The sequence below is a fragment of the Takifugu flavidus genome, chromosome 7 (genome assembly GCF_003711565.1).
Source record: "Takifugu flavidus isolate HTHZ2018 chromosome 7, ASM371156v2, whole genome shotgun sequence".
Classification (NCBI taxonomy): Eukaryota; Metazoa; Chordata; class Actinopteri; order Tetraodontiformes; family Tetraodontidae; genus Takifugu; species Takifugu flavidus.
Window position 1 is genome coordinate 3,229,316 of NC_079526.1, and position 19,929 is coordinate 3,249,244.

Sequence of the window (19,929 nt, forward strand, 5' to 3'; positions counted from 1 at the left end):
GGTTTTGTCAAATGCTTTGTGACATTTAAAACGTGGAAATATTTCAGTCCCTCGCAACAAGAATTCAAATCATTTCTCTCTGACTAATGCTGCAGTTAAAATGAGCCATTTGTTGAGGTAAAAATGAAAACCAACAGGAACGAATAAATGAAGACATCTAATGTCTTAATCTACAGGATATTAATGCAGATGTATTAATGCAGCTGATGTGATGAAAGGTTGTTTTAATCTTGTCTGATGGAACAAGGGTCTGTTTTCCCTTTGATTATACTTAGGCACATCCAGATCATGCAAGCTGCGGCTGTGTTCACTGGTAAATCCATCCTGGAGGTCTCTGTGGCGGCAACATCTGGCTCACATCTGTTTGTCAAGGATTTAGCTCCATTTAAGTTGCTTTTTCCATTCAGCATGTACATACTCTACACCAAATTAAGCTGTCACTGATAGCACCCAGTGACATGAGTCACAGTATAAGAAGCTGCAGAGACGGACCAGAGCATGCGCCTGAATGCATCACCATTGGGCAACAACACAGTCCAGTCCTACAGAATCTTTATATGCGCTTATTGCACGCAACACATAGATCCGCCTAATCACGGTGTCCTAGATTCTCTTATTTTAAGGAGGTTCGTGAGACGAATGCAGTGTACGCATGCACTTCTTAGGAAAATACTCTACAGATGGAAGATCTATAGAGCAAGTTTAGCCATTGGACGACAGGATGGAACTGACAGAAACAATTCCAGCTGGTAGAAAAACAGTTTATTAAAATTTCAGTCTGACTGATAGTTTGATATCGTCTTGTAAAATGATGATTTTGTTAATTTAAGCACAAATTTCCTTTAAGGTTCTATTGACATGTTCCATTAACATTGATGACATTTCCATTTTCTCATATGAAGAAAAAACTGATATTTGTACAAAAATAAAAATGCCAAAAGACAGGCAGCATTAATAAATTAGTGCTGAGTTTTATCAAGAGCTTAGCTTAGTTTATTTTTAGACGTGATTGACCTTTACTCATACGAACTGTTGTGAATCTTCTCCTGGTGGTAGCCGAGATGTGTTGATGAGGAAGGAAACTTCGAAAGATGTACAGAATGTTATCTCATTAACTCATAATTTGGAAATCTGAGTTTAACCTTGCATGAGATTTTTTAAAAAAAAAATGACATCAGTGTGATACCAATGCAACAAAAGAATGATGAAGCCACAAAGAAACTTTTAGTAAAAGATATGAAAAGTCTCATCAAGCTGGCAATGGAGCCTTTTAATCATCTGTAAATCTTTATCTACTCTTTAATGAAAGAAACTGTGTCTCTGGATGTTAAATTGACCAATTTGAATGACGAAAAGGTTTTAAAATAGCACTTTTTCATGATCTGAAAACTTTTCCTTTTACATCTGAGAGACCTTTAATTAGCACAATATCCTGCTCAGTCTTTATAATACCATAGAATATCTTCATCTAGAATAATGAATGCTCAGACATAATTTATGCAAGATTGTACCTTCATGTATAGAGACAAAAGACTATTTACAGTCCTTGAATAACACACGAGAGTACCCAAAATTAAACCCAAATTAAAATCGCGTCTCACTCTTGACATTACATCATTCTGGAAAGTAAAGGACAGCATGTTTCTGTGGTCAACACTTGTTTTATGCTTTTACAGTATTTTGCACAGCTGTCCAGATGTGGCACGTCTCTGAATGTACACATGCTGGTATTATTTGGTACACATTCTAATGGAAATGCTGGCTTTCATCTGGTGTCCATCATGCTACAGTATATATAGCACCAAAGATACTTACAGATCATACAGTATCTTGAAAGAAAACAATTTATTTTGCCTGCACTCATAATCTATGAGCACAAACAGCAATTTAGTTAATCAGACATTTTTTTAATGTTTGGGTTGTGTTTTGTTCTCATTTACACTCCAAGTAATGGCTGCATTTCTCTGTGCAGCCAGCAGAGGGGGCCAGTAGTCAGCGGCAGCGGCAGCCTCACGCAGAGGTCAGAGGATCATCACAGGAGGTCTCTCTACGTCTCTTATAAATTATATTTGGTAAAACAAAGTAAAAAATATGTTAAGAAAACGAGCACTTCGCTACGCAAGATACCTACTGAGAGCTCGTTCCCACTTACTTTAGTAAAAGACATTTTCTGCTTGGGAGGACAGAAATTCCGGCTGGTTGCGGCCGCTGAGGATTGGGCTCCGACACTTGCTTCATTAAAAGCTGGAGAGGTAAACACGGAGCATAAGATGCACTTGACCTCTCGAACCCGTTACCGTGACTGCACAGCTTTTATTCCAACGGAAGTTCTGCGGATTTGGCACACGATGACGGCTGTAGCCTTTTTTGTGGTGGAGAAAGAGTTGAATTAAAAAAGACTCCACATATTCATTTATGCTGTTTTTAATTCATGTCATGCAAATGTCTTTATTTAACAGCATATCCAGCAAAATACAAACCACACTTCTCGACAATAGACATTAATAAACAAGTGAATAAAGGATGCACGAAGTTTACCTTTGTTACACGTGTGACATAAATGTTTTGAAATAAATGATACAACTAACCTTTCCTCATGCTAGAATAATCCTATAAATACAGGTTCTACAGTTTATAGTGATGTGGCTGCTGCCCTGAGGAATGCCAGAAGTCCAGGAGAAAGTGCAGTGACGCAGACTTTAACCCGTCGGAGATTTGGAGGCTCTTCCTTTTGGAGCGTGCGCACCTGCGGAGCACCGTCCGCGTCCACACTCCACAAGCCTCCGTCTGTGAAGGAGGGCTTTTACGGTCCTCTGACTCAACAATGCCCGACATCCCTGCTGGATTACAAACTATGAAGCTTCTTTTTTCATCCGCGCACTTGTGACCGCCGCGTCCGCACACGGAAACGCGCGTTCCAGAGACGTCTCCAACGCCGCTCACTGTTGTCACCCCGCAGAACCATGTCAACCAGATTGTTGGCTTTTATCGTGCTCCTATCTGCCTTTTACACACGGTAAGCGGCGCACGTTTATTTTACAGTCGGCTAAATGATGCTGTGATGCGTTCAGGGAACTTCTCGTCACTTGTTACCTATAGACATTAAGTTGCCTGAAGAACTCTCTGCGATGCAATATCCATTCAATTAAATTCAGTGTCTATAGTATTAATGTTTGCATGCGTACATATACAATGCACTGCCCCAGTAGTGCTATTTTCAACCTTCCCTTTTTTAAAATGAATTTTACACAGCTCTTTGTCAATCGAGTATGAAGAGGAGTACGAGGATGTCATTGTGAACCAGATGCTCGTTCCTAAATCACAGGACACGGACACCACCGAAATCCTCAACAATCTATTAAAAGAGTATGATAAGAAACTGCGACCGGATATTGGAGGTAACTGCTTCTCTTGGCTCATTCACTGTTGTTGCAGAATTGATGACATTTAGGAATGTAAAGATGACGGATCGCAACCTTCAGCTCGAGTAATTGAGACGTCTGCGTTAATCACTGATCCCAGGGGTCAACAATAAGAATAATAAAGGGATAGAAAAACAATGGAAGAGCTGCTATGTGAGGAATGAGGTGACATCACTGCACTTTGTGTGTGTGTGCGTGTGTGTGTGTGTGAGAGTGTGTGTGTGTGTGAACACGCAAAAATTCAGCAGGATATTCACTCCAAGAAAGGTGAAAATCAGTGGTTTTAGCCGCGGCTCGTTACTTCCTGACCTCCAGAATGTCACCGGTCACACCAAGATGTAGAACACCCATCAGCCAATCCTGATGAAAATGAATGATATTTGGAGGTGGAAAGCGGAGGGAGACACAGGCACTCCTGGAATCCACTGATTCTTCTTGCCAGTGGCATTTTTCACATCACTGAGAGTATAAAAGAGAAAAAAAAGCCTGCTGCATCATTCAATTCCTGCCTCTCTTTCTCACTTGAGAGCTGTTGCTGTTGGTGATATATAGAATATAGGTCTTGTCCCAAGCATGCTGTATATTATTTAGCCTGGGTGAAGCATAAAAAGTGACCTTTGAAAGGTGTGAGGCTGTGTTGGTGAAGGCAGTGTAACTTGTGCTCCACCTGGTGGTCAGCTGCAGTATATTGCATTTAGTGAGCGTTCTTTCGGAACCAAAACCCACTGGGAGACCCAGTCTCATAACAATTCAAGGCTGATTCTGTGTTTATGTAGCAAAAACACATGAGCAAGTCAGAAATCTGTACCCCCACAGAAGGGCAGAAATTGGTTATTGTACTGAGGCCAAATCACGGAGGCCTGGCTTCAACATCAACTCAGCGTGACCCAGGAGTGTGTGTATTGGTGGTGCCTTCAGGGACTCCCTGTTTGCCCTGTACCCTGCAATGCTGCCGTCCTGCTCCTCCGAGCACGGTGCAGAATGCCGCCCTCCGGCTGGGTTGATGCTCCTCCATGGTCCAGCTCAGCTCTGTCCACTGGAACCCCCCCCCAGTTCAGTCTTACCCCTTTTTAAAAAAATCAGAATCCATTTTCGGCCAGCAAAATAGTCTCTGATTACCTGGAAATACAAGGTCCGAAATGTCCCAAATATGAGAGTGTAGGTAGAAATTAATTGGTGACAATCAAATTTGCTCCTGACTTTGAGGGGAAAATAAAATTAAGATTTAATTAGGAGATAGATGCCACGGGTGTCCACGTGGATTGGCCCCAGAATGCTGCTGCCAGGCTAGACTTTCTATACAGTATCTCTCTACCACATCTTTCAGTAGGAGATAATAGTGAAAACCTGTCTTCATCTCTCCAATCCGGGTAATAAATAAAATTAGGTTTGGACGCCACAAGGCCATCAGAGGCAATTAAAGTAATTTAAAGTGGCCCTGAGCAGAAATTTACGCACAGTCCACAGGATTCCTGCTCATCAAAGACTTGAGTTTTTCAATCCTAACAGATTCTGAGGAGATTGGGAGCAGGCACTAACAGACTCCTGCAAATCTTCTTTAAAAAAAAAAGATTTAAGAAAATCAATCACACAGATTACGGCTGCAAGACTTGATGCTCCGGCTGAAGTCAAACGCCACAAGCAGCCCAGTGGCCACTTCTGAATCTGAAGAGAAATATTCGCAGGTGAAGATGCACCCTGGGCACCCTTTTGATGTGGTCACGATGGCAAAAATGATATACATATACGGCTCCTGGAAGCAGAAACACTTGAGATTTCAGGTTTATTTTGAGTCAATATAGTCGGTTTTGTTAAAGGTGATTTCTATTTAAAATATGCAACCAGATATATAATGAGATTGATTGGAATGTGTGCTAGTTTAGGTTCATTCTTTAAATGAGTTTTAATAGTTAGTGACACTCTGAGTGAGGAAGATGTTAGACCAAAAGGGAAAGCAACAAGCTTTATTCACTATTCGGTTTATTCACACAAAACTACACCCAATACAATTAAAAACTGTATCGTGAGAGCAAATGAAACAATGAAATACAAGGAGATAGATAAAAACTAGAGTAGGAAGTGATGCCCCAGCACTGGAGGTGACACCTAGACACCAGCAGAGATGTGAAAGAGGCATTTAAACAGCAGGAGGTGAGACAGGACCAGCCTCAAAAGGGGAGACAGGAAGAATAACAAAGGAACTGACCACGGAGAAGAGAACACCACATTTAGCTCTCAATAGAACAGAAGCTTCCCACAAAACTGAATAATTTAGAAAACAGCACAGCAGGAACAAAACTAGTACAAAATACACTGAACTGAGTCCAAACCCAATGTAATAACACGCGTTATTACGAGGAGTTTGTGAAAGGAGCGCTGGAGCACTGTCAGACACCCAGATGTGGCTTGAGCATTTGTTACAGCTGTTACTATAGATACCGAGTCCTGTTGTCATGGAGCGAATAAATTCTATTATGTACGCAGGATGAGAGTGGGGCGCATTCAGAAGTGGGCCGTGGACACAATGGCGTTCACCTGTGGGTGTCCTCCTCACCTGTACACCTGCACATCTCACAGCATCTAAAGGTCTTAAATATGTGGCAATATCCCTCAATCCACCGCCAAAATGTTTCATTAAAGCACATTAATGTGAAAATTCTTCCTCATTGTGGTAGTTTTGATATATTTTAAGGACCTTGCTTAAATGTGAATGCAGCATAATATACTGACGGGAAAAATATTAATCAATTTACATTTTTTCGGCCTCGTAGTAGGGAAAAGAAATAATGTTCCTTTTATTTTATGTAGCGTATGTTACTTTTGTGGAAGCATCAGCGCTGCAGGAAATACTCACAGATTAAAGGAGAGCAAACTGACTTAAGGCCTCGGCTGATTTTAGTAGATTATTATATTCAGTCTGATTTGTGGAGCCTTGAAAGACCAGTCGGATCACATGGTACAATTATCCAATCCTGCTAATGGCAGAGAAATTAGTCCTGTCGAGGGAGAAAACAACTTCAGGTCAATCTGGAGCAAATCAGCCGAGCATCAGACTTTGAAACTTGTTCAAAAGAGGAACATGTAATAACCAGATGGAAGGGCCGATTATCAAAACAACCACGGAAAATAAAAACCTGATTACAGCTGATGCATCCCATTAATTCAGCCGTGATGGAAACAAATGTCTTTCGTAGAATTTAGAAAAGCTTGTGTCTCAATCAAAAGAGAGTAAATCTCAGGCCGGTTGTGGAGGATGAACCAATTCCTGAGCTGCTAAAGACAGAAAGCTGTAACTTTCTGATTTAGAAATTCAGTGACCTCTTCACTAAACCTCTCCCCAAAGTGCCCGTTTGTCTGTTTGAGAGAGAGATCAGTGGGGCCTGTTCATACAAATAAATTACCTTTTGGAGTTTACTAGTAATGAGCAGGATGGTAAACAGCCGGTCTTTTCTGTCACAAACTCCCGATAACTCAACAGCAGTTGCTGCTTTAACACGACCTTAAGATCATTTGACTTGATCCTTATTGCTGTGATGGCCTTCCTGCTCAAACAGGAGGAGTTTCTTTCCACATGATGGGATGTTACGAATCAAATGTCACTGAACGTGTGCTGTTGACGGTAACGAGGGCTCTATTAGCGATTCTGTGCTCCACTTCCTTATGTTGCCATGTGTTCCAGCAGCGCGGGGATCCGTTTGTGACGGATGCCGTTATTCCACAGGCAGCTTACGTTTTAAGCTTCCAACATCGTCCAACGTCACTCCTGTCCATCGTGCAGGCGGCCTCACTCTCGATGACAAGTTTACAAAAGATTACATGTGACCTTTGGCGTGCACGCTGGCAGCTCACTAACAGAAAGTCTCTCCCTGATGACCACCTGAGGATATTTGTGACTCGACTCTGCAACATCGCGTGGACATCGGGGGCAGTGCCGCTGGATTGGCAGACCGGGGTGGTAGTCCCTCTTAAGGAGGGGGACCAGAGGGTGTGTTCCAACTATAGGGGGATCACACTCCTCAGCCTCCCTGGTAAGGTCTATTCAGGGGTACTGGAGAGGAGGGTCCGCCAGACAGTCGAACCTCGGATTCAGGAGGAGCAATGTGGTTTTCGTCCTGGGCGTGGAACAGTGGACCAGCTCTACACCCTCAGCAGGGTCTTCGAGGGTGCATGGGAGTTTGCCCAACCAGTCCACATGTGTTTTGTGGACTTGGAGAAGGCATTCGACCGTGTCCCTCGGGGGGTCCTGTGGGGGGTCCTCCGAGAGTATGGGGTGTCGGGCCCGCTGATACGGGCCGTCCGCTCCCTGTACGATTGGTGCCAGAGTTTGGTCTGAATTGCTGGCAGTAAGTCAAACTCGTTTCCGGTGAGGGTTGGTCTCCGCCAGGGCTGCCCTTTGTCACCGATTCTGTTCATAATTTTTATGGACAGAATTTCTAGGTGCAGTCATGGTGTTGAGGGGATCCGGTTTGGTGACCTCAGGATCGGGTCTCTGCTTTTTGCGGATGATGTGGTCCTGTTGGCGTCATCGGCCCGTGACCTCCAACTATCACGGTTCGGTTCGCCGCCGCATGTGAAGCGGCTGGGATGAAAATCAGCACCTCCAAATCCGCGGCCATGGTTCTCAACCGGAAAAAGGTGGAGTGCCTTCTCCGGGTCAAGGAGGAGATCCTGCCCCAAGTGGAGGAGTTCAAGTACCTCGGGGTCTTGTTCACGAGTGAGGGAAGAATGGAGCGGGAGATCGACAGGCGGATCGGTGCGGCGTCCGCAGTAATGCGGACTCTGCACCGGTCCGTAGTGGTGAAGAGAGAGCTGAGCCGAAAGGCAAAGCTCTCGATTTACCAGTCGATCTTCGTTCCTACCCTCACCTATGGTCATGAGCTTTGGGTAATGACCGAAAGAACAAGATCACGGGTACAAGCGGCTGAAATGAGCTTCCTCCGTAGGGTGGCTGGACTCTCCCTTAGAGATAGGGTGAGAAGCTCTGCCATCCGGGAGGAGCTCGGAGTAGAGCCACTGCTCCTCTGCGTTGAGAAGAGCCAGATGAGGTGGCTTGGGCATCTAGTCAGGATGCCCCCTGGACGCCTCCCTGGTGAGGTGTTCAGGGCATGTCCCTCCGGTAGGAGACCCCCGGGAAGACCCAGGACACGTTGGAGAGACTATGTCTCTCGACTGGCCTGGGAACGCCTGGGGATCCCTCTGGATGAGCTAGAGGAAGTAGCTGGGGAGAGGGAAGTCTGGGCTTCTCTCCTTAGGCTGCTGCCCCCGCGACCCGACCCCGGATAAGCGGTAGAGAATGGATGGATGGATGGATATTTGTGCTGGAATCACAGCGTGACAGAAGCGCTAATGGCTGGCACGCAGGAATATGCTAGGTTTTCAACAAGGTGAGTGAAGGAAACCATTGAAGGACCGTGTCAGCTCTTTAATGGTCCTACTTTCAAAGATATAATCGAAGCTTTTGTTCGGGCCCTCGACTCAGAAGCAAGTTGGTCACAAAAGATACTGCCGGGATCTGTCAGCCTCGGTTCGCCAGTCGACAACCACTGATTCAATATTCGCACATTTTTCTTTTTCAAAACAATTCATCGGAGCTGCATGTTCAACGTTTTGTCCAGTTGTTCCTGTTCTGGGTGCAGTTAAAGCTGCCATCTGTAATTTTTGGGATGGAAAACTCTAACCCCACTGCTGTGAGCTTCAACAAAAACAGCAGGGAAGCGAAAAAAGCCCAATGTGAGCATGTAAATTACTTAATACAATCAATCAATCAATCAATCAATCAATCAATCAATCAATCAGAGGACTGTCAGGTGATCATGTTTCTGGACCCCGGCAGCTTCGGCCTATAGCAGCATAACTAAGATGTTAACCTAATGATTACACGACCCCCTAAGTATGATAATTTGTCTGTCTATGATAGTAACTGGAACTACAGAATTAGTAACAATAAGCTTTTTCAAAGAGGAAGGTTTTAAGCCTAATTTTAGTAGCGATGGAGTCATCCTTCCATACCTGGACAGGGAGCTGGTTCCACAGCAGGGGGCCTGGTAGCTAAATGCTCGGCCCCCCATTCTACTCCTAGAGACTCTGGGAACCACAAGTAGACCAGCATTCTGCGAGCGGAGCGGTCTATTGGGCTGGTGAGGTATCACTAGCTCCTCCAGGTAGGATGGAGCTAGTCCTCTGAGGACCTTGTAAGTCAGAAGAAGAATTTTAAAAATTATTCTAAATTTAATGGGCAGCCAATGAAGAGACGCCAGTACAGGAGTAATGTGATCTCTTTTGTCAATACCTGTCAGAACTCTGGCTGCAGCATATTGGATCAGCTGGAGGCTTCTTAAAGAGTTGTTTGGACACCCTGATGATAAAGAATTACAATAGTCCAGCCTGGAAGTAACAAAAGCTGGACTAACCTTTCAGCATCATGCTGCGTCAGTAGCTTCCTGATCTTTGTGATGTTCCTCGGGTGAAAAAAGGCACTTCTAGAGACAGTTGTGAGTTAAAGGACAGATTTTGGTCAAAAGTTACTCCAGATTCCTCACAGAGATTTCCCCCCTCTATAGGGTGATCATCTTCATTTCTATCAAATTACGTGGCATAATTTTGTTACTAATACATCACCTACTTTTTATCAGGAAAGATATTCAAGATCATTATCCCCCCATTTAGATTTGATGTGTTTTTGAAGTGTTCCTCTAATTTTTTTGAGCAGTGTATGTTCCAGTTTCTGTAACAGGAGGTCCAGCAGAACCATAATTGCGCAGTTTCTTCCCATTTCCAGACTCAGCCGTACTTTTAGAAAGCTAAAGCTATGCTGATCATAGTAGCAGTCTGGACCAGTATGTTCTTTTTGCAAGAGAGCACTTTGCAGAACAAAATAACATTTTTTTAGCATTGTACAGATCCGTCCGGGCCATCAGGTTCTAGAATTAGATATTTCCCTCTGCTGGGAGGTGAGCTGAAGGAGGAGGCGCTGTGGTCTAACACGTTTTTCTGCAGCACCGGTGCACCACAGGGAAGAGCTCTAGTTCCTCGGCCATCTTGACTTGACAACAAAGGTTCTTGGGTGACTCTGCCATCGTCGGCCTCGGAGACGACTAGGAATACAGAGACGTTTGTGGCGACGAGCCCCACCGGCACTGGTGGATATCTGGGGCATGGAAATCAACAGAGTCACCGCTTACAATTACCCACATGCCCTGCACAAGAAGGGCCAGGGCAGACCCCTTCTGCTGGAGCCCGAGGTCCAGTGAGAACTCCTGAAGAACTTCTATGACTCTCCGGTGGTGTCAGCCATCTTCTGGGATTTGGTCTGGCCTGGACAAGGAGAGGCTGGCCCCCATTGTGGGATGAATAAAGGATGATCTTCTCTCATATTCTCAACTCCAGGTGTAAACGGTTGTAAACGGGGACTTGCTTCTACTACTTCAAAAAAAAAAAACACTTTGATAAACACCAATAATTGTGGTAATTACCCTGCTCCAGGTTCGATTAAGTCGATGTGACTGTCTGTCATGAAGTGATAAAAAAAATCCTAAAGAAATTCTTATCTATTTGTGATTTTTGTGAATTTTGCCACAGTATGTGGGGACCCCCCTCCCCCCAGCTCTGACTGTTCCAGTCGACATGCCGCTGCACAGGCAGCACTTTCCAGTCCTAAATTATGAGCAGCTGAATTTCTCTGATAGTTTCATCCAAGAAACTGCACATCTGCGATATAAGTGACAGAACTGCTGCGCATTGGCCTCGTGGGGATCCAGGCTCTTTTTAAAAAAAATAAGAACCTTCAAAAGTGCTTCCACAGGTTTGACTAGAATGATCCAGTTTTGAGTTTCGAGCGGGCAGAAAGAGTTGGCGGTGGCGCTTCAGTAATAACGTAACTTTGGTGTCGCGCTGCTTTGTGGGTGAAAGACGATCGCCGTGGCACAGTTAGCCAAAGGGAGATAATCTGTTCTGCTTTGTGAATATTTCAGGGCCTTTGGCATTTCCTCTGGTAATGAGCCCGGACAGGGAGGGAAGTTCACGTCCTCGGGATATATAGATGCCGACTGAGAATAGATTGCGACTTCCCTTCGTTGCAGTTGGGTCAACGGGAGTTCCTGCCATGAGATTAATGAGTCCCCAGAAATGTGCAGCCGCCACGACTGCAGGGGAGCACGTGCTGGGGTTTGGTTTTGGGGGGGGGTTGAATGGATTTTGGGGGATTTTTTTGACTGTTTTGCCATCATAGACACTTATTACAGTTAAACATATAGGCACATTATTGGACAGATGAGATATCTGGAACAAATGAGATATCCAGACATCATTAATCATGATCCAATCTCCACCAAACTAAATGCAAATTTGGTTAAAGCATAGCCGGCACAGATGCTTCATGTAATTGTAGTATTTTGTGATTGTGTTGTGTCACTGATAATGTGCAATGATTAGGTTTATAAGAGAATCCTCTAACAACACATTGCCCGACACCATTAACCATTCGAGGATAAAGTGAGTCGTTTATGCCCTTTTGTTGATGTTGATCAGAGACAAGGGACGACTGAAAGGCAAACATTGATCATCTTTCTGAACCGCTATTGGGTGGAGATGCAGTGGGAAAATCCAGAAAAAGGATAAATGACAGAAGAATTGATTAGTTTGATTAGTCTCATCCACCCACTTTCACTTCTCTTTGAAAAACCCTCATTAAAGACAGATAAATGTGCTGTTTAGGTCTCTTCGACAGAGAAAAGCAGCAATATTCTCTCAATGGCATCAGGCATTAGAATATTAATTTTACTGCTTAATTAATCAGTTAAAAAAATGCATTTTAATTGATATTGGTGCCTCCTGGTTTTCCTGCGTCGTCTGTGCATCAGCTCAGGTGGAGTCGTCCAAAAGCAGGGAAGAGCTTAGCCGACTCCTCCGTAGACCCGATCATTTTCTCCTTTCTGCCTTAATAAGGTGTAAATCTCACTGGAGGTCAAGGCTTCCCTCACTAGATATCCATTTTCTCAAGTACTCATTTGCTCTTGCAGAGCAGATTACAGCCTCTGTCACCATCCGCCTGTCCTTCTGCTACTATTTAAAACTTATAACGATGCTACAACTGCCTCGACGGTATTGTTAGCAAGCGAGACAACGTCCTGAGCGGCGTATTCAGAAGAAACCACCCCGAGCGTTTCACCCATGAGTTCACAGGAAAAACAGCCCCCTTACTACTAATTCTTTTTCAGTTTATATTATATTATATATCTGTTTTGCTGTCCCCAGTTCACTGAATGACTGGTCACAACCCAACTGCTGGTAAGTGGCACCGTAGGCAGGTGCCCAATTACAGGCTGCCACACAATTACTACGGTGTGATGAAGGAAGTGATGTAATACAGCTCCGTTTCCACTGGTGCACAAGAGGATCATTAAAACGAGACCTGCTCCTTGTTTTTAGCTGTGTACAACCCACACGTGAAGCCAACAAATACAGCACAAATATGAAACAGCTTCACTTCTTCTCTTTTGTAAGGTCTATTTTGTGGATGTGCACCCGTGTGATTGTGTGTGTGACACACTACAGTTGCATGTTGGTGACTCCATGATGATGATGATGATGATGATAATGTGTGGTTGTAGTTTATGAGATAAGGCATCAGTTATTACCATAGCAACAAATGCTTGTTGTTGACAACATAATACACCCGATATTATAATTGGACCTAAGTTAAACAGGAAGAACTGATCTGATTGGCTAATACTGAAATGTGTGACACCCCTGATAGTTGTGTATTCCTCCTTCTTTACCATGTTTGAGGTGTGACGTTTGAGATATTCTGACACGTTCTCTCAAGCCACTCTGACAGTTTAGGGACAGCATTCACACTCCTGAAAGACTCCCCACAGCACAATACTGCCCTGTAGGGATGCTATTGATCAGCGAATGAGCCATGCCTGGTTTCCTCCAAAGTAATGGAGCTGAGGGGGTGTTTGGCCCGGTTGATCTTCTTATCTGGCTCCCATTTGCACCCAGGATCTCTGGAGTTCAGCCATGGGAGCCATTGGGTCCCTCTTCATGTCTCGTAAAAGGGCCTGTTTGCCCAGATATCAGTTTTGTCTCTGCTCCTTCCAAACATTTCAGAATGAGGAGACCATATCGTCCTGTTTTTGAAGCTCTCTGTAGCTCAGTGCCTCTATGAAATCCTGTCCCTGAGCTTGGAGTCAGTATTTTGACCTCAGGATTAGTGTCCACTGAGACCTTTGCAGACAGGTGTGTCCAGCCAATTAAATTTACTGCAGGTGGACTCCAACCTGGGTGCAGACAGAGACATGGAAGCTTCTCAGAGCTACAGATCAAGTGTCATAACAAAGGAGCTGAGGATCTTTCTCTTCCTATCACACACTCATCCTTGGACTTCTATCTCCGTGAGGACTTTTGTTGACTAAACCCAAGTCTAACCCCAATCTTAAAAACACATTTTAAACATCCTCTCTTGCCAAAAATGTCCTCTTTTTGCCAGTAGAATGCAGATTTTGGTAGTCACATTTGGACACACACTCACACACGCAGACACATGCACACTTATACTTAGGTTGCACAGATGGATGGGTGGGTGGATGAATGGATGGATGGACAAATGGAATGATGGATGGATCACGGCCAGACTTCCCTATAGTTTCTCAGAGATGATGACAACATGGACTTTGGGGTATTTTTGGTGGCCATCATATCTCAATCAGCCCAGTTTGAGGGTGCAAAGCTAAAGAGGATGGAGATCTGTCAGCAGCAGAGTTCTCCTGCAGAGATCATAAGGAGCTACACACTATAGGAGGTGCACATCTCCGTGTTCCACTTCTTCTGCAGCAGCATTTTGACTTTCTCTATCATCACTGTGGCTCCTTTCTTGAAAAGTTGGCTGAACATTTGCTTCTTTAATGCCTCAGTGAACAATGAGGCAGAGTGTGAAAGAGAAGAGAGAGACTGACCTCATTCACCGGCACGATCATGTGGAAGTTAGAGCTGCGCCATCATTTGGACTAAAATCCTCCCAATATCCATAAAGTAATCATCTTTGATCCACCACAGTAGGATAACTCACATCAGAGCCATTTTACTAACTAACTAAGTGTCTCCAACCACATTATATGTATTATATTATATCAGAAAAGACTTTGTAGCTCAACAGTATCAAAGGCCGATTGACGCATACGCCTCCACACAAAGGACACCGCTTAAAAAAAAATGGTCCAGTTACAGACAAACATGGACACCTGCCGTCCCTGGTTACAGTTTCTAAGCTGCGATTGGATATTCTCCTCAGGGATCAGGTTTTGCCAGGGATCACCTGCTATTCAATCAGGGCTCTTTTCAACACACTCTTGCCCGATATTTGTACAATTTCACCGTGATTGTATTTTAAGCAGAAATATGCTCTTTCCTTCCTCAGTAACGCAGAGCCGGGAGACTCATGGAGAAATGAAACGTCCTCAAGTCCAAATTAAACAGGTCCGTTTCTGAACTCGCCTGTTGCTGCGAAGGAACCTGTTGCTACGAGGGAATTCAATTAAATCCCGTTCAATCCGTCTTTATTTACGTCCATCTGTTACAATCAAAATTGTCTCCAGGTGCTTTACAAAGTCAGAGCTGAGTTGGTCAGTGGAGCCGGTTGGCAGGTGTTAACTGAAAGGCATTGTTCCCGCTGATCAATTACCAACGTCCACAGCAGGTCCTGGTGTCCCGTTGATGTCCGAATGAATCATCATGATTATAACACAGCTGTTCATTCATAAAATGTGAATCTGCAGACATGGAATCCACGTGTCGAGCTAAACAAGCTTTTATCTTAATAGAGTGATGACACAGTCTGTTACCATCGAGTGGGGAACAGCAGGAGTGCGTTGTTGTCCAGCAGGTGAATCCCTGCCTGATGTCTTCCTTGTTCTTAGGTCAAAAGACTCTGTGTCGCTGAAGATGCTGATTGTTAATGCGCACACACAGCATTAAAACCCTGCATCTACAGCTCTGAAACCAGACTCGACTCCAGCAGAACGCAGCGTGTTCTCTTTAAAAGCTGCCTTACAAGGAGGTCTCCATAGCCATTAACAGGAGAGCTGCACGTGTCTATCATGCAAATGTAGGCCTAATTGGCCGAGACAAAATTAGCTTTCTTGCAGGGAAGGTGCAGGTGCAGGCAGCAACTGCAACTACTTCATCTACAGTTTGACGCATCTAATTGATGCTTGATTTTTATTTTGATTTCTAAATCTCCGGAAATCCCACCTGGACCACCGGGGGGCCTTACAGAAAGAAGCGCTGCAGGTAAACAGCCGTCGTCTGCAGCCTTGGAAACAAGCAGGGATATGGGGGATTACAGTTGCTTTGGTGATAAAAACCCATGTGGTCTCATCATTAAGATGCTGGGATCGATGAGCTCGACCAGTCCCTCTTCAGAGGCTTCAGAACAGCGTCACATTGATCCAGCTTCATTTTGCCTCTCTTGGGCTTGAAAAGAATCCAGTGTGGAGCCTGAATGTAAAGTGCCTATCAATGATTTGTGTTTCTTTTTCCCCCCTTTTACAGTTAAACCTACTGTTGTAGATGTCGACATATTTGTAAACAGCATTGGACCAGTATCGTCGATAAATATGGTAAGTTGACCACTTCATCCTCTTCCTTTGGTGATTATGCTCTAACTTCTCATAAAACTCACTTCAACATGTCAGCCTGCACAGATTCATTGTCTTATTTTCCAATGTCACATGATCTCAAACAGCTTTTTTTACCCATTAAAATACATTCAATCTGATTAACATTCCTTCTGATGAGAGCATCACTATAGTCATGATAATGAATAAAGCCATCCAACTGTGACATATATGTCCGTGCATCCCATAATTGACCCCATCAGGGATTCCTTTTTCCACCTCTCCAAAACCTGCTCCAAAACATGCTCATATTGCCGCTGTGGTAGCTCAGGCTAATCAGCCATTAATGTGTTAGTACTAAAACTAAGTCACACATGTGTCTCTACTGGCGAGTTGCAGTGCACGCAGTGGTTGCCATGGTCACCACATAGTCACAAAGTGACCTGCAGTGGATTTCCAATCTGTTCGAGGTGTAAACCTGCCTCTCCCTGTTCGAGGTGTAAACCTGCCTCTTCCTGTTCGAGGTGTAAACCAGCCTCTCCCTGTTCGAGGCGTAACCTGCCTCTCCCTGTTCGAGGCGTAACCTGCCTCTCCCTGTTCGAGGCGTAAACCTGCCTCTCCCTGTTCGAGGCGTAAACCTGCCTCTCCCCAGTAAATGTTGGGATGGGCCGAGGTTGTTGATGGTAACGTGACCTGATTCGGAACCTTCAGCGGTTACAGGAGAAAGACGAAAGACCCTGAGACAAACGCGGGATCTGAGAGACAATGAAATTTCACGTTTGGGTGTAAGAAATTGTTAAAATATATTATCGTATTTTGCCAAGTCAGAAGCTTAAGCTCACCGCTGGGTCTTCTGGCAAGACAGGAGTGAAAAGGAATTTCTTGGTCAGTCAGAGATCAAGTTGTTGTTGACTGTCTGACCAAAGAGACAGATAGATTTTTCTTTTTTGCTGTATATAGTCAGAATAAAGCAACAAAATCAACTTTTCCCTTTTAGACATCCTCTCAATGCTGTTTAATCATTGTTACTGAGGCTGTTTCCATAATTCATCCAGAGACTCAAGATCTATAGAAATAAGAGTGATGACTTCAAATGTAAATGTCTATAAAATGGGGGGAGTTTAATGTGTATTCAAATTTTTTTATTTATTTTTCAGTATTCCGTTGCTTTTAGAATAATCAGCCGACATTTTTTGTACTTTTAAAAAAATGAATTTCTATATTTCTAGTTTTGCAGGCACCAGTACCAGAGTTACTATCAAACTCACCCCCCCCCCCCCAGAACCACAAGTGTGCTGCCCAAGGTGACAGATCCGATAGAACAAAGCTCTCAAAATTTATTTCAAACCCAACATGGAAAAGTTCAAGGTCCAAGTGTGAAATCCTTGGGCGGAAGTATCGCCACCTCAGAGTGCTGGCAACAGAGTGGCGACTGATTCATGCCATCTGCAAAAGAGCCTATGCTCCCCCATCTCTCTGAAAGCGCCCCTCACACACACACACACACACACACACACACACACACACACACACACACACACACACACACACACACTCAAATACAATAAATGTAACCTTTTTCTGGTGTATTTCAATACCAGTTTTCAAAGGGAATATTTTCTTATTCTGTGGCGACCTTCATGTTTCCAGATGAAATACTATAGTCTGAAACCATAGAAACACACTGAACCAGAGACTATAGACTAGAGACTACAGACTAGCCTATAGACCTTTAACTGTATAGCGCGACCTTTAACTTCATAGCTGCACAAAAACCTCCCATTGAGCTTTAGATTAAAGACAAGTGGCAAAGCAGAGTAACTAAATTCTTCTTGGGGAAGTAAGAACGGTGGATGTTGCGTATATAATGATGTATATAATGGTTTCCACAGCTTTAGAAGTCAGATCAGACTGAAGGCGCAACGCTTTTTATAAAAATGATTTTTATCTAATGGATACGGAACAGCTGGAAACACCAGACTGATGCAGGGAGACCTGAGAGTTCTGAACCCAATCGATCAGGATGGATATAAACGGGCTATGAACTCAGAGATCCCAGAGATTTAATCCAGATTAGACTCCAGACAGGTTCACTGAGTAATGAAGTCATTCATCATGGGAAAAGAAAACTCCATTATGAACTAATGAAACACACAGAGAGTAAACGGACACACCTCGCCGACGTGACCTGTGAGTGTGAATTCAATTATTTTAGTCTTTATTTTTGCTCATGTGAGTTTTCGGACCTTAAACAAGAGATTCTTTAGTTAAATGAAGGAGCTGAAATCCACTGGAACAAACAGCAGGAAGCGAGGGGCGAAAAGTGCCAGCGATGGACAGCGGGGGGGAGGGACGGAGGGGGGCCTTCGGCTGAGCTGGGGAAATGGATTTAAAGTCAACTCTGAAAGAACAAACAGATAAAGCATTTTTGTAGGCATCTTATCTGATCACCTTCACCTCCGCTTTATTCCTCTGCAGATAACTTTGATTTGATTCCATTGGCTAGATTGGGATGATAAATTACAGTGTGCGACGGTGTCCCCCCCGCAGGGTCATTGTACTGTTCTGCACTGGAAGTTTACAGTGTTCCGCACAACTGGGATCATCTGAGGAACAGCAAGCTAGTTTAAAACAACTTTTTAGGGCTGCTTTGATCTTTCACCTAACCAACGTTTTCCCTATCATTCAACATAATTACTCTTAACTCTTATAAAGTCAGTAACTCATATAAATCAAACCACATCATATAATATAAATCACATATGAGCAGAGGCTATATTTGGTTAAATTTGAATTTCATTTACATTTTTATTTCCTTTTAACTGCATCCGGCAACAGTACGAGACACACACTTAAAGCTTCAGACTCGCCATGTGTGACATGTTCAGCGGCGGAGAAAAACCTCATATATCAGCTGTCATGACTTCATCGTGTCGTCAGAGCAATACAGTGTCTAATTCAGGGTATCATGACTTCTCCTGGAGACGGATGGTGAATAATTCAATTTATCTTCAGCGTGAGTCACACAGACAATCACTGAGAGAATAATTAAAGGAAATCTAAAGATGCTTACTTATTCATGGTCACATGATTGAAGAAGTTTTTATTGAATCCGCTGTGGAATTATTGGGTCCCTGAACGGTTGAAGGAGCGTTATCACCACCTATTGATGGATTTCCATGACCTTTTTTTTCATAGATATCTCCAAAGTAGATGTGATGCTCTTACATGTATGTTTCAAGGAACGTCTAAACTGTGGTGTTTCTCTAAATTCCCACAAAACAGTTCCAGTTGGTTCCCTGCCACTTTTCTTATCCTGCTGAGAGGGAGCTGCCTGCACTCGCACGGAATTCCTGGATTCTTATTACCATGTTTCCCTGAGGGCTGTGGCTCCTGTCGGCCCCCAGCAATATTAATTCATAATGCTTCTCAATATTGCAGCTTTATTTAAATGTTTGGCTCTTAGTCTTAAGTTTGAACCGTTCCTTTGAATGTTTGCCCATGCAGCAGGGTGAGATTACTGGAGGTACACCTTAATGAGAAAAACGAACAATGTGATGTCAACAAACTCTCTGGGTGGGCTTACTTAGCGCTTGTAACTGAAGGTTGTAATAAGCTTCGACATTTGAGGCTAACCACAAAGAAACGTTTAGGGCTGTAGCAATATGTCCCAGAAGAACGGCACATTAGCTTTTATTGTATCATAGCGCTCCGATGACCTTTGTTTTCCTTTCTGGAGCAGCCGGTAAATGCACGTGGCTGCCTGTTTCAGAGTAAAGGATGCATGCAGCACTGTCGGATGTACTATTTATGCATTATGCGGCATAATCGTAAAGCACTGCGTCCCTCTGCAGATACATCCTTTGCCCTAGATTAAAGGTGTTTGGTGCAGC

At 43.9% G+C, this 19,929-nt stretch overlaps 1 protein-coding gene across 2 annotated transcripts in view; it reads left to right on the plus strand.

Annotated features, from left to right (window-relative positions):
- The first annotated feature begins 2,723 nt into the window (after positions 1–2,723).
- The window catches only part of LOC130528429 (gamma-aminobutyric acid receptor subunit gamma-3), a 33,158-nt gene continuing 15,952 nt past the window's right edge, over positions 2,724–19,929 (plus strand). For both annotated transcript variants that reach the window (XM_057037779.1, XM_057037780.1), the window contains exons 1-3: positions 2,724–3,016; positions 3,253–3,398; positions 15,972–16,039. In XM_057037779.1, the coding sequence (XP_056893759.1) occupies positions 2,964–3,016; positions 3,253–3,398; positions 15,972–16,039 (267 nt within the window). In that variant the 5' untranslated portion in view covers positions 2,724–2,963. The remainder of the gene's footprint in view (positions 3,017–3,252; positions 3,399–15,971; positions 16,040–19,929) is intronic.